This window comes from Numida meleagris, chromosome 7 (assembly GCF_002078875.1).
Source record: "Numida meleagris isolate 19003 breed g44 Domestic line chromosome 7, NumMel1.0, whole genome shotgun sequence".
In the NCBI taxonomy this organism is placed as follows: domain Eukaryota; kingdom Metazoa; phylum Chordata; class Aves; order Galliformes; family Numididae; genus Numida; species Numida meleagris.
Window position 1 is genome coordinate 4,590,556 of NC_034415.1, and position 26,691 is coordinate 4,617,246.

At 58.1% G+C, this 26,691-nt stretch overlaps 5 protein-coding genes across 10 annotated transcripts in view; 4 read left to right on the top strand and 1 right to left on the bottom strand.

The window, feature by feature from the left end:
• The window catches only part of NOTCH2 (notch 2), an 81,025-nt gene extending 71,545 nt beyond the window's left edge, over positions 1–9,480 (top strand). For both annotated transcript variants that reach the window (XM_021403986.1, XM_021403987.1), the window contains exons 29-33: positions 462–630; positions 3,816–4,117; positions 4,253–4,400; positions 4,874–4,971; positions 5,835–9,480. In XM_021403986.1, coding sequence (XP_021259661.1) covers positions 462–630; positions 3,816–4,117; positions 4,253–4,400; positions 4,874–4,971; positions 5,835–7,178 — 2,061 coding nt within the window. In that variant the 3' untranslated portion in view covers positions 7,179–9,480. The remainder of the gene's footprint in view (positions 1–461; positions 631–3,815; positions 4,118–4,252; positions 4,401–4,873; positions 4,972–5,834) is intronic.
• Positions 10,749–12,477, top strand: REG4 (regenerating family member 4). 2 transcript variants are annotated; one of them, XM_021403992.1, is made up of 6 exons: positions 10,749–11,206; positions 11,545–11,628; positions 11,708–11,805; positions 11,886–12,023; positions 12,094–12,199; positions 12,311–12,477. In XM_021403992.1, exons 1-6 carry the CDS (start codon positions 11,176–11,178, stop codon positions 12,382–12,384), a joined length of 531 nt encoding a protein of 176 aa, XP_021259667.1. In that variant the 5' UTR covers positions 10,749–11,175; the 3' UTR covers positions 12,385–12,477. The 2 variants fall into 2 exon arrangements, with proteins under 2 accessions (XP_021259667.1, XP_021259668.1); XM_021403993.1 differs by having other exon boundaries at positions 10,754–11,108.
• On the top strand, positions 12,371–16,333 carry HMGCS2 (3-hydroxy-3-methylglutaryl-CoA synthase 2). Of its 2 annotated transcripts, XM_021403991.1 has the most exons (10): positions 12,371–12,482; positions 13,217–13,305; positions 13,469–13,911; positions 14,130–14,255; positions 14,374–14,538; positions 14,617–14,785; positions 14,863–15,033; positions 15,695–15,801; positions 15,879–16,004; positions 16,078–16,333. In XM_021403991.1, exons 2-10 carry the CDS (start codon positions 13,217–13,219, stop codon positions 16,182–16,184), a joined length of 1,503 nt encoding a protein of 500 aa, XP_021259666.1. In that variant the 5' UTR covers positions 12,371–12,482; the 3' UTR covers positions 16,185–16,333. The 2 variants fall into 2 exon arrangements, with proteins under 2 accessions (XP_021259666.1, XP_021259665.1); XM_021403990.1 differs by lacking the exon at positions 12,371–12,482 and having other exon boundaries at positions 12,625–13,305.
• On the bottom strand, positions 16,831–20,320 carry PHGDH (phosphoglycerate dehydrogenase). 2 transcript variants are annotated; one of them, XM_021403988.1, is made up of 12 exons: positions 20,050–20,319; positions 19,549–19,700; positions 19,350–19,415; positions 19,212–19,266; positions 19,037–19,135; positions 18,833–18,965; positions 18,610–18,758; positions 18,368–18,520; positions 18,162–18,294; positions 17,876–18,000; positions 17,522–17,741; positions 16,831–17,062 (listed from the first exon to the last, which is right to left on the bottom strand). In XM_021403988.1, exons 1-12 carry the CDS (start codon positions 20,185–20,187, stop codon positions 16,908–16,910), a joined length of 1,578 nt encoding a protein of 525 aa, XP_021259663.1. In that variant the 5' UTR covers positions 20,188–20,319; the 3' UTR covers positions 16,831–16,907. The 2 variants fall into 2 exon arrangements, with proteins under 2 accessions (XP_021259663.1, XP_021259664.1); XM_021403989.1 differs by lacking the exon at positions 19,037–19,135 and having other exon boundaries at positions 20,050–20,320.
• The window catches only part of LOC110402543 (myomegalin-like), a 30,401-nt gene continuing 25,777 nt past the window's right edge, over positions 22,068–26,691 (top strand). Inside the window, exons 1-6 of one of the 2 annotated variants that reach the window (XM_021404750.1) lie at positions 22,068–22,207; positions 24,456–24,696; positions 25,037–25,147; positions 25,783–25,859; positions 26,286–26,409; positions 26,481–26,635. In XM_021404750.1, the coding sequence (XP_021260425.1) occupies positions 22,188–22,207; positions 24,456–24,696; positions 25,037–25,147; positions 25,783–25,859; positions 26,286–26,409; positions 26,481–26,635 (728 nt within the window). In that variant the 5' untranslated portion in view covers positions 22,068–22,187. Of the gene's footprint in view, positions 22,208–24,455; positions 24,697–24,795; positions 25,148–25,782; positions 25,860–26,285; positions 26,410–26,480; positions 26,636–26,691 lie in introns of those variants that run through there. The other variant, XM_021404751.1, reaches the window with a different exon arrangement.

Genomic DNA, 26,691 nt, shown 5'->3' on the forward strand with positions numbered 1-26,691 from the left:
AGGAAAACAGCTACCTTAACTTCCAGGTTGACTTAGGGGTGTGTAACATAGAGCTAGTTGTATCTGAGGAGCAAACCCTCAGGTGAACACAGCCATCACGGGCCTGTAGAGAAACCAGGTAACTTGTATACCACTGTCTCCTCACTCAAGCCCTGCTGCACCAAAGGGAAGAGAAGGTTAATGATAATGTAATGTCGTGCAGTTCAGACCCAATAACATAAGGTAGGACCGTGAAAGTTAAAAATACCAAGCTGATGTAAATGGACACCTTTATTGTCTTAAAAAAAGAGAATCGTAGAATGACTTGGGATGGAAGAGCCTATATAGAACCTATAAAGATCAGCTTGGTCCTGGTCCACCCCTCTGCCATGAGCAGACATCTTTCACTAGATCGAGAGAACTTTCGGTGACATTAGCAACTTAATAAGCACTTTAAACAGCTGCTTATTTCCTGTTCCCAGACTGAGGACCAGGCCTTGCTCCCAGAAGCTGATGAGCAGGTAGATCAGCGCCAGTGGACACAGCAGCACTTGGAAGCAGCAGATGTCTGTGGGAGCACATCACTAGCCCTTACGCCTCCTCAAGCAGATCAAGAAGTAGATGTTCTGGATGTCAATGTCAGAGGACCAGGTCAGTGCTCTTGAGTGTCCCAGATGTTCTGCAAGTCAACCATCAGCCTTCCCTCGTTTCCAATGGCTGAGACTGCTAATGTTTAAAAACGATACGGGGTATGCAGGGACACCAGCAGAACTGATCAGCAGTGTGTGAGTAATCTGTGCTGGAACAGAGAGCAGCAATGCAGCAAGCTTCGCAATGAGTTCTTTTTAATTCATTGATTTATGTCTTCAACAGCAGGGTTCAGTGAGTTATTGATAGCATACCACAGCTCTCAGCATAGAGAGAAACTTCTCCTTAAAACTCATGCATACATGCACTCTTTCTTCCCAATCTCAAAAGTCTAGGTGCAATAAGAATGTTCAGCTGCTTCTTGTAATTGTGGCACTAAGTCTTGTAATCTGGTAAGGAACTGGGTGGCTCATCTAGTAATCGATTCCTGTGTTTCTTAGGGGAGCTGACTAAATATTATCCTGATTAGACGAGCTGCAAACATAGTTCTTGTTCATATGCTGAGAGTTTGTTCTCATACTCTTGCTATAGTTACTTTTTATTGGATTTTGTGGGAATCTTTCCATGCAATTTAGCCCTTCTCTCATTCCCTTTCTATTGTCTTTTCTGCTCCTTGACCCATTAGCACTCGTAAATGTAAATCACAGGGAAAAATAGATTTCTGTGTAAGGACTGTGAGAACGTGAGCTATCTGTTTCTGCTAAATCTAAGTCCGTCCGTCCCCCTCCTCCCCCCGCCCCCGTATAAGAAGCTTCTAGTTGTGTGGCTGGGATAAAACCTTTTCCAAGTGCAGGAGATAGTGTTGTTAAGTCTTCAGACTGCTTATTTTCACGTCCACTCCAAGCTTTGTCCAGCAAAAGCGGTGGAATAATATGACTTGTGAGTTGCTTTCCTGCCATTCAGATGCTGTGGGACATGAAGCAAGCTGATGTAAGCTGTCCCCCTCTGCAGTATCAAAAACAAGCAGCTGAGTTGCTTACAGTGGAAGAAGTAATATAAAAAGTTAGAGAAGCGCTGGAGTAGTAAGGAGTGGTAGGATTCCTCAGTAAATGTGGACATCCATCTGCCCTGGCCACCACAAACAGGGAATTGTGAGATGCAGCCACCTCTGTCTCAAGCAGAAGTCTCCCAAAGACAGGAGCTCCTGCTCTAGTAATGCCTCACTGCCCCTGATTACAAAGGATGTTGAGTCTGAGCAGCTCGAGTGCAGGTGTTTGGGCCATAGCCATCTGAAGGTAGGTGAGCTGGATGCTGGCCACAGGTCCGGGTGCAGGTAACAAGAGCAGTTAGAGAGAGTGAGAGGCAAGTCAAGACACCTTAGTTCCTGTCTTAATCCAGTTCTCTTGAGAGCGGAGGGATCCAAGAGGTCCCATCTCCAACAGACTTCACCAGTGGATTCTATACGTACCAGCTTTCAGTATATTGCTTTTGTATAGAGTCCTGTGTATCTGGTGAAATTCTGTTCTTCATCTCACTCTAAGCTTTAGGTTTACTCAGAGTCTGTCTTCTGTCTTCCAAGAAAACCAAAGAGGAATTTTTGTTTCTTTTTGTTTTGCTTTAGTAAAATACTGCTTTCACCTTGGTCTCTTCATGCCGTTCTTTCTGTATCCCCCAGAGTGGTGAGGACATTCTTTTCAGTGGAGTTATTGTCGGTGTGTAACCAGGGTAATGCAATTATAGGCATAACTAGTACCACCATCTATAATTAAAACTGATTAACTGTTCCTGTTATATGGCCCTATTTTTCAGTAGCTAAAACTTAAGTGGTTCAGACTGGAATTTTCCATGCTGTGTGTCTGCCTCCAGCTGGATCCTTTTGAGTTCTTTTCCAACTATTTCAGAGAATAAGCTTGAAGGAGGAAAAAAGACATTGTGCCCATGGCTTTTTCTTGAAACTCCAAGTACTTAATTGTGACAATTGAACTGGATATGCTTTTTGCTAGCCTCATAAATCTACCCGTGTTTGGCCAATTTACCAAGTTCTGAAAAGAGCTTCCTGTACCCGAGAGACTTTTTGGAGGGTGGCAGCTATTTGTTTTGAAGGATTTAATGCACATTGTAGCTGTGTCCCCATGCAGCAGCTAAGTGTGATCTGTCCAGGACAAACGCAGTGATTGCATGAGACCTTCCCTGCAAGTGATTTTCTTAGGGCTGTGGTGCTAGAGAAAAGGAAGGCTCCTTTCTGTGCTCCTTCTCTCTGCTCTTTGTACCAGGGCAGTAGAGAGAAGACCGCATCCTGACCTGAATACTGAGTATTCATGTGGGACAAGGAAGCAGAGCCAGCAGTGGGAGGGAGGGAGAAGCACAAAGAGAGGTATAGCCTTGGACAGCAAGCAAGAGGGGCCGCAGACACGAATGGGTCTTGGAACTGAACCCAGGCCTGCATGTCAATACTTCCCTGCCTTCCAACAAACCCTGAGAAAATAGTTTGTTGAAAGGGTGTCTGTGCTCTGATTGTCAGCCACTAGGAGGAGTGAATGTTCTGCTGCTCAGCCTGGCTTGGGGAGGCGGATCCAAGGGCTGCAGCCATGATCTCTGCGGGTGGCTGATAAGGTTCCCAGCAGTGGAAGCACAGATTGCTTGATTTTTATAAAAGTTTTGGAACTGTCCTAAAAAAGAGTTAGGAAAGCCTGGCGATCAGAAGTCAGGAAATGGGCCTAGGGCATTAGATCTCTCTAAACTACTTTCATTGGGTGACCATCAATCTGTTTATCTGCACAGAATCCTAATTCTATGATCACGCTGTATTGCTTTCTGCAGGGTTCACACAACTATTTAGCAAAGACAGTACACTGTAAATTGAGAGCTGTACAGGCAGGGAAGCTGTTGTCTGTGTGGTCCAAGACGTCCCCTGGTCGTACCTGAGATCCATCACGCAGTTCTTCAAAGATTGCTGTGGACTTCTGCTAGTGAGCCACAGTGGAGAAGCAAAATCTGTCTTCACCTTTACAGAGCTCCAGCTAGCACAGTGCTCCACTCCTGCTGCCACCTCAGTTACTCTTACTTGCCAGGTGCCTAGGATGTATGTGTGGTAAGGCAGTGAAATACGTAAGCAAATGTTAGCATTTGCTCTTGGAATCTTTAGGTTTTAGTTATTGCATATATTGTAAATTGGAACTGAAGCACTTGACGCTCAGTAGGTTACTGTCAAGTAGTAGGTTAACATGATCGCATCTCTTCTGTTGCAGATGGATGTACTCCACTTATGCTGGCATCTCTGCGTGTGGGAGGTTCTGATATCAGTGAGGATGATGAGGATGCAGAAGATTCCTCAGCAAATATAATAACAGATTTGATCTATCAAGGCGCCAACCTGCAGGCCCAAACAGACCGCACTGGGGAGATGGCACTGCACTTAGCTGCCCGTTATTCCAGGGCAGATGCTGCAAAACGTTTGCTGGATGCCGGTGCAGATGCTAATGCACGGGACAACATGGGACGGACTCCTCTGCATGCAGCTGTAGCTGCTGATGCCCAGGGTGTCTTTCAGGTACAGCAATTAAAGAACCCTTTTACAGCAGCTGCTCACTGTAATCTCTGAGCTTTTCTCTTGGGTTTCTTCTAAGTTCTCGGTTTTGCTCTGTAGCATTACTGAAAAAAAAAAATGTCGTCTTCTGTTGTCCAGATCTTGATCCGTAACAGAGTGACAGACTTGGATGCTCGCATGAATGATGGAACAACCCCATTAATCCTGGCTGCGCGGCTGGCTGTGGAAGGAATGGTGGCTGAGCTCATTAATTGCCAAGCAGATGTGAATGCCGTAGATGACCACGGTAATGTGGATGTGACATTCTGGGCTGGGCAAATACTTGTTGTGGTGCAAGCCGGGAGGCGTGGGCTTCTCATCTCCCAGAGCTGGGGCTGCTCATAAGTTCTGCAGCTGAATGGGGCACTAGGCACTCCTGTGGACATCCTTCCAGCAGTAACAGACTGCAGGCTGCTGCACAGTGCCTTGGTTAGGCAGTTCTGGAAGAGAAGCAGGAGAAATGTGAGGTTGAATATGCTGGGATTTTCTGTACTACAGACATGGTTCTGTGGACAGGTTATTGAAAAAAAAAAAAAAAAGTGCTGAAAGTCCCATTGCATCTTAGTGACGTAGGGAAATGTCACAACATTAGGATTTCCAAAACGTAAACAGGATATGTTCGCGTGCTGTGAGCTGTACTGCTCAATGTACTCTGTCCGTCTTGGGTCTTTAAACAGTAGTTAATTGGTTTGTGTCTGAAGCTGTTGGGTTTCCCTGCAGGTAAATCTGCTCTTCACTGGGCTGCTGCTGTCAACAATGTGGAAGCAACACTAGTGCTACTGAAAAATGGAGCCAACAGAGACATGCAGGATAACAAGGTATGGTTTGGGAGTGCTCAGCATGGCTGTACTTCCCAACTCAAAGCATCTTGTTGCTGTTGGAAGTAAAATAAACTCAGGTTTTCTAAATTGGGTGGTCAGTGCAGGTCTTCCAAAACCAGTCTGTGACTCTAATTTTCCCAAAGTGCTAGATGTCCTGCAGGACTTCTGATCTGGGAGAGCAGTTCTCTTTCGTGTTTGGCTGTGTTCTGGGCATCAGTGCTGTCCTGCTCTCATTGCAGACAAGGAAAGCAGTACAGAATTGGTATGTGAGAGCACCAGAGTGGACTGCTGCTGATATAAAGCAGCAAGGTTCTGGTTAGCTGAGAGTCAGACCTGGTGGCACATGCTGTCACATTACCAGGGACCACAGTGCAGGGAGGACATGGGGCAGAAACTCTGCTGTGTGAGAAGCAGTCTGCACTGTGCAGGCCTCCTGTAGCTTTACTGCTGTTAGTATTTGCTGAATCTTAGTCCTTGAGTTTTTCTTCTGTCTAGGGATTCTCTTTTGAATTACTATATGTTGGTCAGTGGATTTTAGAGAATTGGAGCTTCATAGTAACTCTACTGGACAGTTTTAGTCCTTGTACTTTTTCCTTATGGAGGACAATGGGAGAACTGCACCAGGTGCTTTTACAGCTCCTTCAAGGATTCATGGCAGAACGGTACTTTCCTGATGAGATGGTTTAGTGTGCATTTATCCCTTCCTGATGGTTTAACCCAGGGTGAGTTGTTTTTGGAGGCAATTAATGAGACAGTACATTAGAGCACGTTTCCTCTTGTTGCCATACCAGTAGGAGAGCATTAGGTATAAGTTAGTCCCCCCGTAATAATGCCACTAAAATACTTGTCTGCGTTTTCAGGAGGAGACACCACTCTTCCTTGCCGCTCGGGAAGGCAGTTTCGAAGCAGCAAAAATCTTGCTGGACCATTTTGCCAACCGAGACATCACGGACCACATGGATCGTCTGCCCCGAGATGTGGCCCAGGACCGGATGCACCACGACATTGTGCAACTTCTCAATGAGTATAATGTAGCACACAGCCCCACTGGGCACCCCGGGGCCATGCTGAACTCTGCCCTCTCCCCAGTCATCTGTGGCCCAAATAGATCCTTTCTCAATCTGAAGCATGCTTCATTAAGCAAGAAGTCACGAAAGCCGAATGCCAAAGGCATCATGCCCACAAACCTCACCAAAGATGCAAAGAGGAGAAGGAAGAAGTCCCTCAGTGACAGCAAAGGGCAGTTCTCAGAGAGCTCAGTAACCCTGTCACCAGTTGACTCCCTGGAATCGCCCCATGCTTTTGCATCCGAACCAACATCGTCTCCTGTGATGCCATCCCCAGGGGTGTTACACTCGTCTCCCAGCTCGCTGCTGACCGCTCCGTCGGTGCAGGCTGCACACAGCATGTCCTTCTCCAACCTCCACGAGATGCAGCCCTTAGGGCGTGGGTCCAGCACCGTGCTCCCATCAGTCAGCCAGTTGCTCTCGCAGCACAGAACGACCCCTCCAAGCAGCGGGCTTGGCAGGCTCCGGCCAGCCAATGTTTCCACCGAGTGGATGAATCGCATGGAGATGAACGAATCCCAGTACAACGAGATGTTCGGCATGGTGCCACCGGTGATGCATTCGCACCCCAGTGTTTCTCAGCAGAGCGGTTTGGTTCAAGCAGATACGAAGCACCTGGGAGTGTCCAGGGAGTCTCTGCCCCCTATCATGACTTTCCAGCTGGTTCCCAAGGGTGGCATAAACCAGCAAGCACTGCCACAGCAGGCCCAGTCCAACTGCGCTCAGAACATGGCTGGCCCTCTTAGCTCCATGTACCAGATATCGGATTTAGCTCAGCTGCCCAGCGCCTCGTTCTCCATGGCTGCCATCCCTCAGCAGGACGGGCAGGTGCCTCAGACAATCCTCCCAGCCTACCACCAGTTCCAGAGCTCGATGGGGAAATACCCCACGCCTCCGTCACAGCACAGCTGCTACTCCTCGGCCACTGAACGGACTCCTAGCCACAACCGGCACTTACAGGGGGAGCACCCATACCTGACTCCATCGCCTGAATCTCCGGACCAGTGGTCAAGCTCCTCCCCGCACTCTGCTTCTGACTGGTCTGATGTGGCAACCAGTCCGGGTAACAACCAGCGCGGGCCGGCGGCCGCTCACATGCCGGAGCAGCAGCGGAACAACATGCAGGTGTACGCCTGAAGGCTGGCCAAAGTGGAGCCCGACTAAAGTGGACGTCAGAACTCATGAAGGTCTTCCAGGATGGAAATGAAGAACCATTTTAGTATCCAAGAGTCTTAATGAGCCCAGGATTTCCTTTCGTTGGAGGGACTGTGGTTGCTGTAGGCTTTTATGCTTTCCTAAGCAGAGAACTGTAGAAGCTGGTGATGGAGAAGACCAGCTGGATCACTTCTAACCAACTGCCATCTGCCTTGAGCATGATTGCTGTCTGCACTGGATTCTCCAGTCTGCTTTTAAATGTGTTCCGCCATGTATCTTGGGAGACAGCTCTTCAGCTTAATGCATCTCGTGGTTGTTTCTCCAGAATTTTAGCCAAAACCAGCTTTGTATCCTTATTTTGTTACTAGTTTTGTTACCTACATAACCTCTCTCTGAAGCACCTTCTACTAGTTCTCCTTGAGTTCAAGTTGCCTTGTTTTGACTCAGCTCAGAGCTGCACCCACATTCCTAGAGCCCTCCATCCTGCGGCTCTCCTTGCTCAGCAAGCAAGCCAGACTCCCCAGGCCACCTGCAGCCTAAGTGACTGCAGCCACCGCCTTCTCTCACGCAGCTTCACCTCTCCTCCACGAGAGCCTTTTTCTTATATGAACCCACTAATACCCCTTACCGTTCTCACTGCCTGCCCCAAGGTATTCTGAGGTTATATATACGTATAGTCTTCTCTTAAGCCTTTTTATTTTTTTAGTTTTCCTCCTGAAAATGCTGGTCTGACCTGTCTTCCCCCTGCAGCGGCCTGCAGGCGCATCTCTCCCAAGTTGTATGTCTTCCTTGAGACACACCTGGCCATGGTGACACATGACTCCCCCCGTGCACTAGTAGTGCCTGGTGTGTCTGTGACAGCCTTCACGTGCTCCCGGATTGGAAGAGATGCCTGCAAGTAATACAGGCCTGCTGGGAAGCTCTTGGGATTAGCAGGAACGCCTCAAGACCTAGTGACACCAGCTCCCAGCATTCTTGCACAGCTCTCCCTCCCCTCCATCCGAGGGTTGCTGTGTGTCCTGTCCCACAGACACTATATGCTGCCTTGCTGGGGTATTATTGAGCAACATCAAGGACGTCGTTACATGTCTGCAGTGTGTCCCTGTGTGACAGGAATGGTGTCCAGCCCTTCCAAAGTGTTCCATCTGCACCAGTCCTGGGGCAGCGCTGCCATGTCTTCCCCTTGCAAAAGGAAGTTGCCGCACTGAGTCCCAAGCAGCTTTCCAGCAGCTGCAGCAGGCGCTGGTCCAGCGGCAAAGCGAGTCGCTCATAAACAACTCTCTAATGCAGTTTGGTTCTTGGGTTTGGGGCTGTCCTCTGTCTTCAGCTTCAGCCTGCGCCACACTTTCCTCCGGGGGACAGCAATGGCATTGGTACTGCAGTTCCCCCCATGTTTTTGGAGTTAGGGAAGGAGCTGACGTCGGCGGGACAGCTGCTGCTTCACCCTTTTCTGCAAGGAAGGGCTGTAAAGCAGGCAGAAGTAGCAGCATACATTCCTGGGGGTGGTTTGCATCTACCTCTTCAGGGGAACCCTGCAGACACGTGTTCCAAAGAGATCCGGAGCTGTCAGCTATCACCGAAGGCCAGAGGTGGCCGCTCCTGTCGGAGCATCCTACCGTGTACAGTATTTCACCCATATTTCTTTCCATTCTAATCCAGCATAATGCTTTTTCTTCTTTCCATTCCACTCAATGGTACATGAAGGCAGGGCCTCAGGAGGAGCAGGTTCCCGGGGCCACGTTTGGGCTGAAGTTTGAATTCTGAAGTTACTTTTCCCGACGCACACAGCGTTCCCATCACACTGGCACAGTGTGCACTGTGAAGTTCTGCTGCAGCTGACTCAGATGTCCAGCGGGGCACGTGTGCTCCTGGAGGTCTGTGGAGGTACACGTTTCACTGCGCTTAATGAAGTGTTGCTACATCCGTGCTAAAGAACAAAGGGCCTGTTGGCCCCAGATAACCAAGTGCCTTTTTATATATGTGGCTACCATTTACAAGATGAGTGCTTTCTGTGGAATGAAGCCAGTTTCATGCCTGGTGTGTTAATATGATGGCCCTCTGCCTTTTTTTTTTTTAAGTACTTGTAAAGATAATATCTCCTTAAGGTGGTATTTTAACTCGTAAGTTGTAGAGCAACCATTCACACGGCAGCATTTTCCTATATTAATAATGGAAAATATTTGCTTATTTTTACATTTTTTTATAAAAGTCTTTTATGAAAATAGTTGCTGCAAATTGTATAAGCAATTTTTATCCCCAGAATAAAGAGTACGTGCCCAGCGTCTGCATGCTGCTGTTTTCATTTGCCCTCCTGGCTGTTGTGGCACAGCCACTGGAATGCAAAGATGGGATTAGTGACACATGCCCAGTGTGGGGCAGCTCTCAGAGCCCTGACGAGGGTGGGCTCGTTAGGACCAGGCTGGGAGAGCTTTTGGAGGCTGAGTGCTCTTTGCCGTGGCTCAGCAGCACGCAAACCTCATGGCATAACTCCCCTTAGCAGAAGGGTCCTGGGGCCCTCACTGTGCTGAGAAGGGGCTCAGTAGCTGCATGTGTGCACTGGGGTAGGTGGAGAGGAATGTTTTCAGATCTTGAAAATTTCAGACTCTAGCAATTAGAGAACAAATTGTCAATGGCTCCATTCCTGCATTTTGAGCACGGAGCCGCCCCTGTGCCTTAAGCTTAACATGTGCTCCCCTGGCAGGTTTTCAGCAGTGCGCTCTGGTGGAGCTGCTTGCTGAATGACAATGCCCAGGAGGGATAACCAAGCTGCTGGGAGGCATTTTCACTGTTCGAATATTAAACTCGGTAGCTCCTTTCTCTTCCAGCAGAGCCAGCTTGACCAGTAGGAGCCTCCAGCAGCTCTCACCCCCCTCCCACAGGTTGCCCCACGTTTGGGAGCTGAGCCCTGCGCAGCCGCAGCGGTTGGGGTGCTCAGGCTGAGACGTGCATCTCCTCGGGGCTGATGCGTGCCTTGTCTCCTGTGCGCAGTGGGGAGCGGCCTGTGGGAACCTGTCCTGCTGCATCCAAACAGGCCCGGAGGAACCAGCCGGGCAGGCATCCTGGAGTGAAAGGAGTACTGCGGGAGCCTCAGGCTCCTTTGGGGGGGTATTTTCATGCTCTTTCATAAGCGTTGCCCTCTTCCCAGGGCTGCTAGAGCCAGGCCTGCCCCTGCACGCTAGGCTGAGCTGCCGCAGTGCTGTGGGAGCCGTGGGAGAGCCCTGCGGCGGGGAGCTTGGCTCCAGCCTGGTGGCACAAAGCTCTGCAGCGAGGGCTGCGACTGGGCGAGCTGCCTTTTTTGCAGAGGTGGACTGATGGACACGGACTGGTGGAGCCTGCGTCACCGCAGGGCGTGGGAGCGGCCACCTGACCGCTATCTGATGGCCCCCAGCCGCAGGCTGTCCCTGCATCCTGCCGGAAAGGTTCCCCGGGCAGATCAAACAAGGGCGGTGCGGGACTGACGCACTGTGAGCTGGGAGGGGTGCAGGCCTTGCTGGCTGCCGTCCCATCCCGCCCCATCCCATCCATCACACTGCCCACGGGCAGTCTCTCCGAGGCTCGTCCCTGCCACCCCTTGCTGTTCCAGATGGGCACCCGGCAGGTGCAAGGCTGGGTTTTGTGTATAGGCTGCTCTGTTTGCTCTGATAATTAATGCTAATTGCAGGGGGTTTATTGACCAACTAGGAGAGGTCCTTCCTGTCTTCTCTGGAGAAATGCTGAATGCAAACAGAGCTGAGATCTAGGTGGATTTCCAGCTGGGCCAGGGGATGGGGGCAGTGAGCAGTAAGATTTTTATGATGGCAGTCACCTGAGCTGCGCAAACAGTGACTCCAGTGAGCGTGGGGCTATATAGGGCAGCTCCCTCCTGCCCCGCGGACACGAGGGGCCGTTATTCCTCCCATCTCCGTGTGCCAGGTGAGGATGGGGCCGGCACCAAGCACAGCCTCGGGGTGCTCGGGGGGATGAGAGCTGCCCTTATGGGATGGGGCATACTGCAGCTGTGCAGTTTTCAGGTCAGCTTTTGTTGCTGTCTCTTGGGGGGGAAGATAAGCTGAGTCTGCAAATGATCCCCAGCACGGGAGATTAGCACACATAAAGGGGAGCTGCGCTGATGCGGCCGATTGCCTCCCCAGCTTGGCGAGGACGCAAGCTGGGAGAACGGCAATGCACAGAGGCCTTGTGGCCCCAGCAGCCCTGGCTCTGCCCATGTCGTCACTGCTGTTGCCCTGGACAGTCCACGCCAGTGGCTGCGCCATCCCCCCAAAGCACTGCTGGCAGCAGTGGGGCTGGGTCTGCCCTGGGACCCTGAGTCCTGCCCAAGGGACCTGCTGACAGCCATGGGTTCTTATAGGGACGCCTGCGGAAGAGAGAAGGATGATGGCAGCCAGGTGTGCCCTTCTGCTGCTGTGCTGCATGGTGTTGCTGCAAGTGGTCGGTGAGTCCTGGGGGAATGCTCCTGGCTTGGGGTGGGGGCATGAAGCTGAACCTCCGTCCCTGCGTCCCCCCCCTTCCAGGAGCCAGGTACCTGCTGAGCTGCCCCGAGGGCTGGTCCTACTACAAGCTGAACTGCTTCAAGTATTTCCGCCAGCACCGCACCTGGGAGGAGGCAGAGGTAAGGTGGTCAGGGTGCGCAGCCAGCTGCCCCCAGCTCTGGCGGTGCTGGGGCCCCGCGATGCCCTGTGTCTCCTGCAGGCACAGTGCCAGAGTAGCTACACTGGAGCCCACCTGGTCTGGGTGGAGGAGCCCAAGGAAGCGGCCACGCTGAGCCGGGTCATCGCCTACTACCAGCGCACGCAGCCCGTCTGGCTGGGCCTGCAATACCTGCGGCAGGTGAGGGGCGGGGGGTGCCCATGGGGCTGGGGGCAGTGGCGCTGTGCTTCTGACCCCGTGTCCTGCTCAGAGCCGGGACTGGCGCTGGACCCACGGGGTGAAGTACGATGACCTCAACACGGTGCCTGGGAACGGCGCCCGAGGTGGAAGCTGTGCCCTGCTGACCCAGAGCAGCAGTGAGTGCCCGCAGCCCACGTGTCCCCTTCTCCTATGGGACCCCTCTGGGCAGGGGACCTGGGAGCTGCTGCCCCTCTCCGCACTGACCCCATGGCATATCTATCCCATAGGCTTCACCGTGTGGTCCAGCGCCGACTGCAACCAAAAGCACCACTTCATCTGCAAGTTCACGCCCTCACAATGAGCAGGGCCCCGTGCCCACACGATCCTCCCGCCCCACCTCCATGCTCGTCCCTCTCTCTCTCAAAAATACATCTATAAACAGAGAAGCATGTGAGCACGGTGTGTGTCCTGTGCAAAGTCCCCTGCTGCTCTGCCTGCTGCCGGTGGATATGGAGACCCTTGGGGAGAGGAGGGTTTGGGGATGGTCCCCAGGAGCTGCGGGGCTGGGGCAGGCATGGAGGGACAGTGGTGCGTGATGAGGGGTCCTTGTGTGGGGATCTGCGAGATGCACCCATGCACCCACAGGTCTGAGGGGCTGTGTTGACAGCAGCATCGGGACCAAAGGTCCCTCCTTGTGTCATTGCAGTGCGGCTCCGTGCATCACGTGTCTGTTTGCTCTGCTGTTTTGGAGATGGCTGTGCCTCCACCCAGCTCATGTTTCTCCCCCAGAGCAACCACGCGTGGAGAATGACATGTTCTGGGGGGCATGGGTGGCACAAGGCACCCCCTGCCCTCTGGCCAGGGGGTTCACATAGTGATGGTGGCTCTGCTGCCACCACCGCCCCACAGCTCAGCAGTGAGCCATCACCCCGTGGCACCTAGCCCACCCCAGTGCTCGGCCTTGGCTCCGTGCATCCCAAAATGCCGGGACACCAACCACAGCCATCTCGCAGGTTGTGTCCTCCAAACCCAGCACTTGCTGCACTGTCCCTGTCGCGTTGGCTGCTGCTCGCCGACCTTTGAGCACCAGTGCCCAGTGTGCTGATAAGGGCTGGGGGGGGCCGCAGTTGATAAAAGCTGCACACTAAGCCAGTCCCTCTGTCTGTCCCTCTGTCCGTCCATCTGGGCCGAAGATGCTGCGCTTGGTCGGCCGTGCTGCGTGGTGCTGGGGGGCGAGGCGGGGGCCGGCGCGGGTACGCCCTGCGGCCATGCAGCGGGCACGGTGAGCGCCCAGCGGTGGGGTGGGACAAAGCCCGGGGGCTTCCGGGGGCTGGTGGTCAGCTGGAGGCTTGCTGGGGAACGGGGGGCTCTGTGGGGGCAGGGAGCAGGGTGCAAGCACTTGTGGGGCTCAGCACAGGACCGCCGCCACTCCCTCTGCCTCACAGCCTCTCCAGCACTGCAGCGGTGGCCGGCACGTGGCCCAAGGACGTGGGCATCCTGGCACTGGAGGTGTACTTCCCTGCACAATATGTGGAGCAGGCTGAGCTGGAGCGCTATGATGGTGTGGAGGCCGGCAAGTACACGCGGGGCCTGGGCCAGCAGCAGATGGGCTTCTGTGCCGCCCATGAGGACATCAACTCGCTGTGCCTGACGGTGGTGCAGAGGCTGGTGGAGCGCGGGCGGCTCTCCTGGGACGCCATCGGCCGCCTGGAGGTGGGCACCGAGACCGTCATCGACAAGTCCAAGGCTGTCAAGACCGTCCTCATGGAGCTCTTCCGCGAGTCGGGCAACACTGACGTGGAGGGCATTGACACCACCAACGCCTGCTATGGTGGCACAGCCTCGCTCTTCAATGCGGCCTCCTGGGTCGAGTCCAGTGCCTGGGACGGTGGGCATGGGGCTGGATGTGGGGCTGGAGGGTGCCTGGGCATGGGGTGGGCACTGTGGGGTGGGAGGAGGATGCTGCCCTACGGGCATCCCACCACCTTCCTTTCTCACCCGTGTAGGCCAAGATATGGGGATGGGCATGTGGGTGGTGGGCTGCACTTGGACTATGGGATTGATGAAGATGTCCCACCCACTGATGTCCCCTCTGTCATCTCCCAGGACGCTACGCTGTGGTGGTGTGCGGAGACATTGCCGTCTATGCCACAGGGAACGCACGGCCCACAGGAGGTGCTGGTGCCATCGCCATGCTGGTGGGACCCAACGCCCCACTGGTGCTGGAGAGAGGTCAGTGCTCCATGGGGTTCTGGCTGGCCATGCCACCATGGGCACCACGGTGGGGTTGACATGGGGGCTAGGATCCATGAGCAGATCCCCAGCGTCCAGCTCTCCCCTGTTTCTCCAGGCTTGCGGGGAACACACATGGAGCACGCCTATGACTTCTACAAACCTGACCTGTCTTCAGAATACCCAGTGGTGGACGGTCCCCTCTCCATCCAGTGCTACCTGCGGGCCCTGGACCGCTGCTATGCTGTGTACCGCAGGAAGGCGGAGAGACAGTGGCAGCAGGGTGAGGGGTGACGCTGTGGTGCGCAGATGGCCCCACATCCCACCCCATGGCGACTGATATTCCTGCTCTGCCTTCCAGCCGGCATCCAGCGGCCCTTCACCCTCGACGACTTCAAGTTTATCATCTTCCACACGCCCTTCTGCAAGCTGGTGCAGAAGTCGGTGGGGCGGCTGCTGCTGAATGACTTCCTGGCTGCCCCCAGCCCCGACACGGCCGCTGGGCTCTACAAGGGGCTGCAGCCCTTCCGGTGGGTGTCCCTTAGTGTGGTGGGGGCACCTCTGCTTGCCTCCCACCCGTGGTTACAGCCTGCTTCTTTCCATGCAGCGGCATGAAGCTGGAGGACACCTACACCAGCAAGGAGGTGGAGAAGGCCTTCCAGACGGCCAGCCAGGAGATCTTTAACCAGAAGACCAAGCCCTCCCTGCTGCTCTCCTCCCGCAATGGCAACATGTATACACCATCTATGTATGGCTGCCTGGCCTCGCTCCTGGCTCAGTGAGTCCACAGCGCTGGCAGCGGGGGGTCGCCATTTTGAGGGGTCGCCGTATTGGTTACCGCCATATTGGAGGACGCCATTTTGGGGAATGCCCTTTTGGGGGTCACCATTTTGGGAGGGAAGAGGCATCATTTTGAGGGTTGCCATTTGAGGAATCACCATTTTGGTGGGATGTCACTTTGGAGGAAGCCATTTTGGGAATGGCCTAGCTTTCACTGTACGCAGCCTAGCGCTGTCCCCTAGCCAGCGTTTCCATGCTGCCTTGCTGGAGCACATAAAGCCCTTCTGTCAGCGCCGCAGGATGAAAACCCCCTTTTCATGCACAGAGAATGGCTGTCCCCTGCTGCTGGCTGGGAAGGAGCCATGGGAACAGCCAGGCACGAGGGCGGTGCAACCTCTGTGTCCGTCAGCCCGTCCTTGAGCCACTTGCTGCGGTGCCTGGCACGGCTCTGGGACACAGTAGGGGCAGAAACCTGCCCAGGCCCTGCTGTGCCTAACTGTTCCCTCTTTGCTGTCCCCGCCACAGCACAGCCTCCCTTATCTCCTCCTGTGGTGGCTGCAATTTAATCTGGCCCAGCGTGCCAGGGCCCTGCTGGCTGAGGCCACCACTGTCCCTCTAGCCCTATATCTCCCCTAACTCCTCGCCCCAAATGGCCGCAGGTGCTCGGCTCAGGACCTGGCCGGCTCCAGGATCGGTGCCTTCTCCTACGGCTCGGGGCTGGCCGCCAGCATGTTCTCCCTCCGTGTCTCACAGGATGCTGCCCCGGGTGAGTCCCGTGCCATGGGGACCAAGAAGCGGGAGGGCACGGGTGGGTGGTGTCTCACTGTGGGCTCCCCGCACCAGGCTCTCCCCTGGACAAGCTGCTCTCCAGTCTGGCCGATCTGCCCGCCCGCCTGGACGCCCGCAAGCGTGTGGCCCCACAGGACTTCGCCGACATCATGAAGCAGCGCGAGGAGACCCATCACCTGGGTGAGTGGGGCCAGGGGGCACCCCACCGCCAGGGTCCGGCTGCCCCACTGAACCTCATGCCCTCTCCCCACAGCCAACCACACTCCGCACGGCTCCCAGGCAGACCTGTTCCCTGGCACCTGGTACTTAGAGCGGGTGGACGACAAGTACCGCCGGCAGTACGCCAGGAAGCCCATGTAGGGCACAGAGTGGGGCAGCCATCGGGGGGACATGCAGACACAGGGGTGAATGCAGCCATCCTGGCGCTGAAGCAGGCAGTGTTTTCTGCGAAAACACAGGCGGTGTGGGGAATAAAGCACGGATGCAAGGGCAGCGCCCCGGCTCTATCACCCTATTGCAAGCAGCCAGTGTTACCCAGTACCATGCATTCTCCTCCTGCCTCCAAACCCATACTGAATCACCATGGTGCCAGGTGGGATTTATCCCTGGACGCCCCTCAAGCCCGAGGGGAATGGCATGTATCCCCAGGATGGGCATGTGCCCAATACTTTGGAGCCAGCACAGGTGGCAAATGCAATTGCCAACATCCCCAGGGGATAGCTTCCATGGATGGAAGTAGGGGGGGTGACACGGGCTTGCAGGAGGCTCAGCCTATCTTGGAGCACTGCCTGGGCTGTGGTCAGAGCAGAGCAGCCGTGCCTGAAAGACCTTTGCACCCTTGAGCAAACAGTGCCAGAGGGTGATGGGGGCGGCACTGGGGATGGAGCCAGGAGAGAGTCTGCAAGGAAAGGTTTGGAGTTGGGTATGAGGGACGTCATCGGGAAGGGTTTAGGGTTGGGTAGGAAGGACACCTCAAGTCAGGGTTGCAAGGACAAGGCACAGCATGCTCATTCCTGGATGCTTTATTGAGCACAATGCTCCCCCAGGTGCTGGGGGCTCCAGGTCCATCCTGGTGGTGGGGGGCTACGGGTGGAGCTGGAAGACTTCTGTTGTGCATGGCTTCAGGCCAGAAAGGTCAGGCAGTGGGGCTGAGAGCCCGGCCACACTCCACTGCTCCCCTGCCACTGCACTGGAGCTGTGGTAGGACTGGAGCTGGATCCCTGCTTTCTCCAGCAGCCCTGGGCAGGAGGAAAGGGGTCAGGGCTGCGGCCTGTTCCCTGGTACCTGGACCCCACAGTGGTGTGGGATCATGAGTGGTAGGGCTCTGCCCACCCTGAATCCCCTCCATGACGTTCTTCCTTTCCTTCACCCCAAGTCATACAAACATGAAATCACTATGGTTGGAAAGACCTCTCAGATCCCCAAGTCCAACCCCAGCCCACCCATGCCCACTGACCACATCCCTCAGATCCACAACTCCACAGATCTTGAACACCTCCAGGGACGGTGACCCCACCCATCCCCCGGGCAGCCTGTGCCAGGGCATTACCAATTCCCCAACTCTGCAACCAAACCACCCCTCCCCATCTCTCCACGTAATGCAACACCCTGTTTGCATCTTTCCCCCTTTTCACTCCAGGCTGGCTGTGGGGACCTCCCTGGCTGTTCCCTTGCTTGAGGTGACATCAAGAGCTCACCAGCAAGTGCAGGCAGCGTGCTCGTCTCAGATGCTTTGGCTCTGTAGATGAGGAGAGGACCCACCAGTGGTGCTGGCTGCTTGAAGGTGGCCCCATTGAGCTCCTGCAGCACCGGGGTGCTGCCCTGCACTGTTCCCGTCACCCGGTGTGGGGTGCCCTGCAGGGCAACCTGCAGCAAGCCCTCGGGCTCAGGGCATGTGTCGCCGTGGGTGGCTGTAACCTGGTGGGGGGAGGTGGCCGCTCAGCATCCGCATCCTACGTGGGATGTCCCCTGAGGGCACAGCGCCCTGTGGGGTGATGCCAAGGAAGGATGGGATGTGGTGGCATCGAGCTGACATGTGGCACTCCGGGTACCTTCACGCCGGCCTCCTGGGCCAGCAGCATAGCGTTCACCAGGGTCACCTCCTTCTTCCCTCCAGCCAGCATGCCTGAGACCACGGCAGGTGCGAGGTAGCTGCTGGCATCCTTCAGGGGGGCCCCTGGGATCAGTAGTGCGATCAGCTCGTGTCCATCTGTATTCCCACCATCCCATCCATCCCACGCCTCCCGTCCTTCATCCCATCACGCAACCACCTCCTGCGTTCCAACCCGGCATGTCCCCTTGCATCCCTGGGCTGCAGTACACCTGCCCACCTCTCACCTAGGGTGCAGACCTGCACGTTGCCAGTCGCTTGCTTGGCCATGCCGTGCAGCACTGTGCCCAGCGCCTTGGCCAGGGAGATCCAGGGCTTGGTTTCAGGTGCAAAGGCTTTGCTCAGTGCCTGCCCATTGACCTGAGAAGAGGAGCAGGATGAGCAGTGGGGATCTATCACGCACTAGTTCTCTGAGGTGCACAAAGGGACTCACCACGCCAACCAGCCCCTTCCCAGTGGCCATGTCCACCATCTGCATGGCGATCTCCTTGCCGCAGCGGCTCTGCGCCTCCCGCGTGCTGGCACCCAGGTGTGGGCAGCAGATGACATTGGGGTGGTCCACCAGGTCCCGGTCCTTCGGGGGCTCCTGCACATGGCCCCGGCCTCAGCCCCATGCCCACCCTGGGAACTGCCCTGGCCCAAATTGGGCGATGGCCCCAGGGGGACCCCTCTCACCTGTGTGAAGACATCGAGGGCGGCCCCTCCACACTGCCCCGAGCGCAGCGCCCGCAGCAGTGCTCCTTCATCCACAATGCCGCCCCGGGCACAGTTCACCACCTGCACGCCGCGGCGGCACTTGGCGAAGGTGCTGTCGTTCAGTAGCCCTGTGGGGAGCACCATCAGGGACAGGGGTACGGGGGCTGCCCCAGAGCACCCCCAGACTCCTGGACCACCCTACCCGTGGTGGAGGGCAGCAGTGGGGTGTGCACCGTGATGAAGTCGCAGCGGGGCCAGATCTGCTCCAGCGGGAGCTGCTCCACGCCAAACGCAGCTGAGGTCTCGGGGGTGATGATGGGGTCGTAGCCGATGGTCTGGGGCAGAGCAGGGGCTCACAGCTGTACCCAGCCTGCTCCCCACCACTGCCCCCTGCCCCACTGCTCACCTTCATGCCGAAAGCCTGCATCCGCGTGGCCACCTCCCTGCCAATGCGGCCCAGCCCCAGCACGCCCAGTGTCTTCCCATTCAGCTCCATGCCCATGTACTGGGGGCGAGGGGAGCGGTGAGCAAGCAGGGGCCCCCCACCACCCACCCGCCCAGGCACTGTGCCTGCCCCCTACCTTCTTTCGGTCCCATTTGCCTTCCTTCATGGAGGCAGCTGCCTGTGGGATCTGCCTGCAAGGGAAGGGGGGAGCACAGTCTGTGCGGGGCTGGGAGCTGTGGGTTGGATCCCCCATCCCGTACAGCCCTGTGCTCACCTGGCCAAGCACAGAATCATGCCGCAGGTGAGCTCTGCCGCGCTGAGGCTGTTCCCGGTGGGTGTGCTGGGAAAGGGAGCGGTGTCACTGTGTGACCTCCCCATCAGGATGGAGACCCGTGCGGAGGCCGGGTGCTGTGCTGCCCCCCAGCCCCATGCCAGCAGGATGTCCCCTGTCCAGCTGCGAGTCCCGCTCTTACTTCATCACCAGCACTCCCTTCCTGGTGGCTGCCTCCACATCCACATTGTCAACGCCGGTTCCTGCTCTGCCCACCACCTGCAGCCTGCCCGCCGCCTCCAGCACGTCGGCGCTGACTTTGGTGGCTGAGCGGACAACGAGCCCATCACAGTCCTTTAGGGGGGCAGAAACCACACATCAGTCAGGGCTGGGCTGCGGGGCTGGCAGCCAGGGTGGATGGTGAGGTGGGAAGAGCCGGGGGCCTGGGGCTGGGATCGACGGAGTGAAAGCAACCAGGATTCTTGCATCAGACACAGGAGGCGGGGACACGACCCGCTGGGTGAGGGGGCTTCCAGCCTCCCACCATCCTGCAGCGTTCCACGATGTCCCCACCGTGTGCTTGCAGTGTACCCACTCGACCCACTGGGACAGAGGGCCACGGTGCCCACTTGGCACCCACCTGTGCCCACCCATCGCCACCACCCCAGGGCTCTGTGCCCCACGCAGACCCCAGCTTGTTTACCCGGATCTCCTGCAGCAGCTCCTCCTTGCTCAGCCCGGGCTTCTCCAGCACCTGGATGCCCCCCGCCTGCAGGATGTCCCTGCAGCAGGGGTCCAGGCTGTCACTGATCAGCACCTTCTGCAGCTTGGTGAAGGCCATCGCTTGGTGTAGGGCTGTCGGGGCCGTCGGGGGACCGTGCCCGCTGTCTGTCCGCACAGCTCCGGCCAAAGAGGTTGCTGCGTGCTGCCCGCCGTGCTAAATGGGCTGCCGATGGGGCATGTTTTGCGGGCTGCGCTCTTGTCTCATTGGATCCTATTTCCATAATCCCACCTCTTTCCCACCTCTTTTCCCTCCTCCCCCCATTGCCGCTGGGTGGCTGCGAGCCCGGGATCCCAGTCCCCCTGATTCCCCCGAGGCCTCCCACCCCACAGCAGTTGGGATGACAGAGCGGGGAGCCCAACAGGGCCCCCAAAGCTTCGAGCACCCCCACAGCCCACATACACCCCACTCCACTGCCCTGCCTCAGTTTCCCCGCCACAGGGAGGTGGTGGCAAACCACTGCACTGCCCCAGCACTGCGCCCACTGTTGAGCAATGCCCCGATAAGCACTGGAGGCACGGGGCCAGCCCCGCTGACAGCTCCCAATTGCATGGGGTGCACGGGAGCCACCCAGAAAACGCCCTCCATGGGGTGGGAGCCACGTGGCTGTGGTGGTGACCTCGTGGGGAGAGCGCTGGCCCTGAAGAGGACAGCATAGGGACAGGGCACAGGGGATGGGGAGGAACAAAGGGCGTCCCTTTGTCATGGAGACAACATCTCACGGTGCACCCAGTGCAGGGCACACTCACTGCAGGCTGTGTGCACCGCGGCACCATGCACACCCCACTGCAGCTGCAGCCAGGGAACAACCGTGACGCCAAAGGAGGAAAGTCCAGGGCAGCTGGCATGGGACGAGAGCTGGGGGTCAAGGCTGGGGTTGGAGACAATCCACAGCAGGGCCTCGTGCTGCCCCTTGGAGGGGCTGTTGCCTGGACACAGCTCCCCCACGCATGGCATACAGTGGGGGGCCTTCAGGGCAGGATGTGTGGACATGGCCCCCTGGCCCCGCTCCAGTGCCTTGGCACAGCCCCACGCCTGGCCCTGGCCCCTATTAACCATTAAGACCATGCTCAAGGCACCTGCCAAGCCTGGGACAACACCAGATGGGTGTCACATTCTGGTGGCTCCCACGCCGTGAGTCCCCTCTGTATCTGCGGGGACAAGCAGGGGACACACCTTGCAGCAGATGGGGGCCCTTTTCTGTGCCCAGTGCCCACAGACCTTGTCCCAAGCGGTCACTCAAGGCCACGTGTGGCAAAGGCACCGCCGCAGTGCAATGCGTGCAGCTTTCCCCGGGCGCTTGGTGCCCTCTCCTGGGGAGCAGAGCAGAAGGTACACCCTGCAGCCCTCAGAGGGACACGGGGAGCGGGATGGAAGTGCCAGCTGGTGTGCCCCCACAGCCCCATGGAGAGACCCGAACTCAGTCCCCCCTATGTCCCATGGATGCACCCTAAGAGTGATGGGAATCCTGAAGATGGCACTCAGAGCCGTTGGCTGTGGTGGCAACTGGACCATGACCTGGATGGTGTCTGGGGGCTACGGGGAGTTGGTACCGTGCTGCTAATTCTCACTGCTGGGGTCCCGGGTGGGCTCTGCATGGAGGCACCAAGGGGACAGATGCTGTGGGTGTGGGATGGAGGAGAGCAATGGGGACTTCGTGCGTGGTGAGGGGCACTGGGATAGTGGGGAGAGGGCAGGGGTGGTATCAGGGAAGGGAGTTAGGGGTGCCCCAGGGTGTCCTTGGGTCAGGATAGGGGTGGCAGAGAAGGGGCAAAGGTGCTTTGAGGGCGGGAGGTCGGGCTGCCGCTGTCGGGGACAGCGGGGAAACGGAGGCGGCTGACGGAGGGAGGGAGGGAGGGATGGAGCGGCAGGGAAGGATGGAGGCAGGGACGAGGAAGAGGAGGCGGAGGAGGAGAGATGCAGCGGCGGGCGGAGCCGCCCGGTGCCGCAGAGCCGCCTCCCCGGCGCACGCTGGGGCGGCCCGGCATCGCCCGCGGAGCCCCCCGGTGCCCCCGGCGAGGCGGGGCCCGGCGCGGTGCAGCCCGGAGACGGACGGGAGGATGCGAGCCCCGCGGCGGCGGTGAGCGGTGGTGCGGGAGGCACCGAGGGGGGCGCGGGTGATGCGGGACCGGGACACGCTTGCGGCCGCGGGTGGAGGCTCACGGGCGCGGGATGCGGTTTGCTGCCCCGGGGCTGCGCGGTGCCGTCGCTGCCCATCCGAAAGCCCATCACGGCAGGTCTGAGCCCGCAGAGTCCCACCGTGCCATGGGGCGCACGGTGCCGGGGCACGCCGTAGGGACCAGCGGGTGCCCTGCCACGCGACGAAACGGGGCCGTCCGGCGCTGCGGGGCCGAGCTGGGGCTGACACCGGCACTCGGGGGGGGGGGGTTGGGGGCGGGGGGGGTTGCTGGTGGCCCTGCAGGTAGGCCGTGTCTGGAGAGCTGGTGCGGGAGTGGGGCTGGCCCAACCTCCTCCGGCTCTTGCATCCTTCCTGCTCTTCCATCTCGTGACCGTCCCCGAACCCAGCCTCGATCCGTGCCTGCTCCGCGCCAGGAGCCGTCCCGCCCAGGAGTCTGGGTACCGCCAGCCCCGCTCCCCCCGTCCCGCTGCGCTCAATGGGGGCCTTGTGCTGGGCCGTGACCGCGGGCGGATGGCTGCACGCAGCCACAGGCACACGCAGCACCGGCCCCACCTCCCACGGTGGCCTCGCTGAGACATCCCTGCCACGAGGCAGCGGGCAGCACTGTGCCACGCTCCACATCCCGGCCCCACCTGGCCTTGCTGGGTGTGCACACAGGGCTGGGGCCGGCCATCCATCCCTCCATCCATCCATCCCTCTGTCTGCCCGCCTGTGGGATCTGACCCAGCAGCAGGAGGTGAGTCCCCGTCTCGGTGTGGTGCTGGGCACCTGGGGGATGCTCTCCCGTGAGGCACCCCACGTGCTACGGCTCCTGCCCTCTGCCCTCTGCCCTCACCCCGGTGGCACCGTGGGGCTAGTCCCAGTGGCAGGGTGGCCGTGGTGGCCCGAGGCAGTTGCTCAGTGCTGTGAGTCAGCGGGTGCTGTGAGTCAGGGCCGTGTGGCACCCCTCGTGCCAGCAGGGCTGCAGAGCCACGGGGCACTCTCATGTCTTGGTGTCACCCATGTGTGCCATGCTGCCGGGTACTGCACCTCATTGGGTATGGTGCTTGGGCACGGTGCCATGGGCATCGTGCCCGATGAACACCAGGCTTTTGGGTATGGTGCGTCTTTGGGTGCCGTGTCTCAGAGTGTTGTGTTTCTGGGTACCATGCCTCTTTGGCCTTAGGTATTTTGCCTTCCTGTGTATTGTGCTTTTGGACATTGTGCCTCTGGATCCTATGATCCAGATATGCTTCCTTGGATATAGTGTGCCCTGGTGTGCCTTGACTCTGGGCATCATATGTCCTTGAGTGTTTTGCCTCCAAGTTCTTGCCTTCTCTGCTATTGTGCCTCCTTGGATATATTGCTTCTGGGTACTGGGTCTCCTCGGGAATCACACTTCTGGGTGTTGTACTTCCTTGGATATCGTGGCTCTGGGCACCATGCCTTACCCCCTTGGTTCGGTGCACTCCACTGTCCACTCCAGGCAGGTTGCTGCTGCGTGGCCGTGGCACCCTGTGGCTGCTGCCAGGCTAAGGGCAGAGCACTGTGCCTACGGGGGGCCCACTGCCCTCTGGGGAATCCCACCAAAAAACACTGGTCTCAGGAAAAAAAAAAAAACAAAAAACAAACAAACAAAAAAACCAGATTATTTTGTTTTAAGGAAAAAAGAATCCGTTTTCCTTCTTTTTTCCCAATCCTGAAATGACTCACACTTCCCTGCTGAAAATAAACCTGATGGCGGCTGCTGTTACCAGTGGGTGAGCCGTGCTCAGGCGGGCGGCGGGGGCACGCAGTGCCTGGGGCTGCTAGGGGGGGCTGCGAGCCGGGGGGGAGCAGCTGTCCCTGAGCACCCAGCACGTCCCCCCCAGCCCTCCTTCCCAACCCCCAGGGAGAACACAGAGCGGAGTTATTGGGGGGCTCAGGTGGCCCTGCTGCCTGCTGGGAGAGGGTCAGGGCTGCTAATGGGGCTAAAGTGCTCCCATGTGGGCACCGCCATCTGCGTGGCCCCCCTGGGCACTGTGAGCGGACGTGTTCTGTGGGCACCAGCACCCGTGTGCATGCATGTTCCCCCCGTGCACACCCATGCTTTGGTGTGACATTTGTTGTGATCAGACCTCCTCTCCAAAGCTGCCGTGCCGTGCAGCAAATGAGTGAAATTCCCCCCCAGGGACCCCTGTGTAACACGGAGGTGCACTCCTCTCCGCAGGGTCCCCAGCCGCGGTGACGTCCCCGCAGCCAGCCCCATGGCGGGAAGGGACACCACGTCCCACGGGGACGCCCCAGTGGAAGGGCCGTGGGGTGACTGCGATGAAGACCCCGAACCAGGGGGCACCCCGCACCCCCCACCCACTCAGCCCCATCCCATCCCCACGGTGCAAACGTGTCCCCTGAGAGACTCAGAGGAGGGTCCCCTCGCCCAGACGCAGACCCTGCGGGACTTCGAGAAGGTGACCGCCGATGGGGCCGGGGGGTGCTCGCGGGACGCGTGTGTTGGCCCCAGGAGGGGATGGGACTGCCGGTGCCGTCCCCGTGGGGCACCGCGCTCCCCCTCGCCGCCCTCCTGGCTGACGTCCGGGAGCCACCCGGGGCTCGGGTTTCACCACTTGTCGGTCCCCACAAATAGCACCGGGAGGGGAAAAAATAGGAAAGGGGCCTTGGCGAGGGCACCCGTCCCAGAGCTGCGGGCGGGCAAGGAGCCGTGGGCTCGGTGCCGCCATGTGAGGGGTGCCGGAATGCCCCCCCCATGGAGCGCCAGCCATGGCTAACGGGTACCGCACGCTGTCCCAGCACCTCAACGACCTCAAGAAGGAGAACTTCAGTCTCAAACTCCGCATCTACTTCCTGGAGGAGCGCGTGCAGCAGAAGGGAGAGGGCAGCCGGGATGATGTCTACCGGCGGGTGAGCGCGCCCGTGGGGACGGGGATGGGGCAGATGCTGCCCCGTGGGGTATCCCTCCAATGCTGTCCCTTTGATAGGGATGAGGGCATGCAGCTGTCAGCACGGCTCAGGGATCCCACTGAGCAGTGGGGCTGGGGGGAGTTTGCCTCTCACTGCCTTTGAATGGAGCAGGGAAATGGAATGGGGAGGGCAGGGTCTGCCCCGCTGGTGGTGGAAACCCCACATGACGGACACTCCACACCTGTGCCTCATCACGTGGGTTTCACCCCATGTCCGTGCTCAGGACAAGGGGGGACATCCCATGTCTGTGCACTGAAATGAGGGACACCCCATGTCTGTCCCCCACAGTGGGGCTGCCAGCCAGCGGGGAGCCAGCATGATAAACAACCTAACTGCCGTGACAGCCATCCTGGGTGGGTGGGCCCCTCATGCCAGCAGGTGAGCAGGTGTCCCCAGCTTGGTATGGGGATAAAGAGAACCCAACACCCTGCTGTGGGGCAAAGGGCATGCCCCTGCACTGCCTTCAATGGGCACAGGGAGCAGGGTGGGGTCTGGGTGCTGTGCGAGGCCTGGGTGCAGCGTAGAGCCTTGGGGTGTGTGTGTGTGGTGCCAGCTCCATCCCTCCTGCCCTGCAGAACATCGAGCTGAAGGTGGAGGTGGAGAGCCTGAAGCGGGAGCTGCAGGAGAAGCAGCAGGCTCTGGACAAAACCTGGTGAGCACCAGGACAGGCATGGGGGGGTGGCTGGTGGGGCTCTGCTTACGGCCCTGACACCAGCCAAAAATAAAGGGCAGCACCTGTCTGCCGAGGGAGGGTGAGCGCCAGGCTGGGCCCTGCTGTGCATGCCATGTGATGCTGTGCCATGCTATGATGCTGTGCCATGCCATGTGACATTGTGCCGTGCCATGATGCTCTGCCATGCCATGATGCCATGCCATGCCACGTGACATTTTGCCATGCCATGACGCTGTGCCATGCCGTGACGCTGTGCCATGCCATGTGACATTGTGCCATGCCATGATGCTGTGCCATGCCATGTGACATTGTGCCACGCCGTGATGCTGTGCCATGCCATGACACTGTGCCATGCCATGATGCTGTGCCATGCCATGTGACTCTGTGCCATGCCGTGCCCTGCAGGGTGGCTGCGGAGAACCAGACGAACCGCAGCGAGGCCGCACTCCGGCAGCACTATGAGGAGCGACAGCGGGAGTCGGAGCATGTCTACGAGCTGCTGGAGAACAAGATCCAGCTCCTGCAGGAGGTGAGCAGCAGGCCGCGGTGGGGCTGGGGGGAGCGGGGCTGCGTGAGACTCAGCCGGTTGGTGCCGTGCAGGAGGCCAGGCTGGCCCGCAGCGAGGCGGAGCAGGCCACCGCGCTGGCCAAGGCCGAGGCACAACGGTGCCAGGAGCTGGCGGCCAAGCTGAAAGAGGCGGCGAGGACAAAGGGGGACAGCGGGAGCGGAGATGGCTGTGACACTGCGGCCCAGAGGTGGGTGTGCGTGGGGCAGTATCTTGGCGAGGTTCAGCGGTGCCACCCCAGAGCTG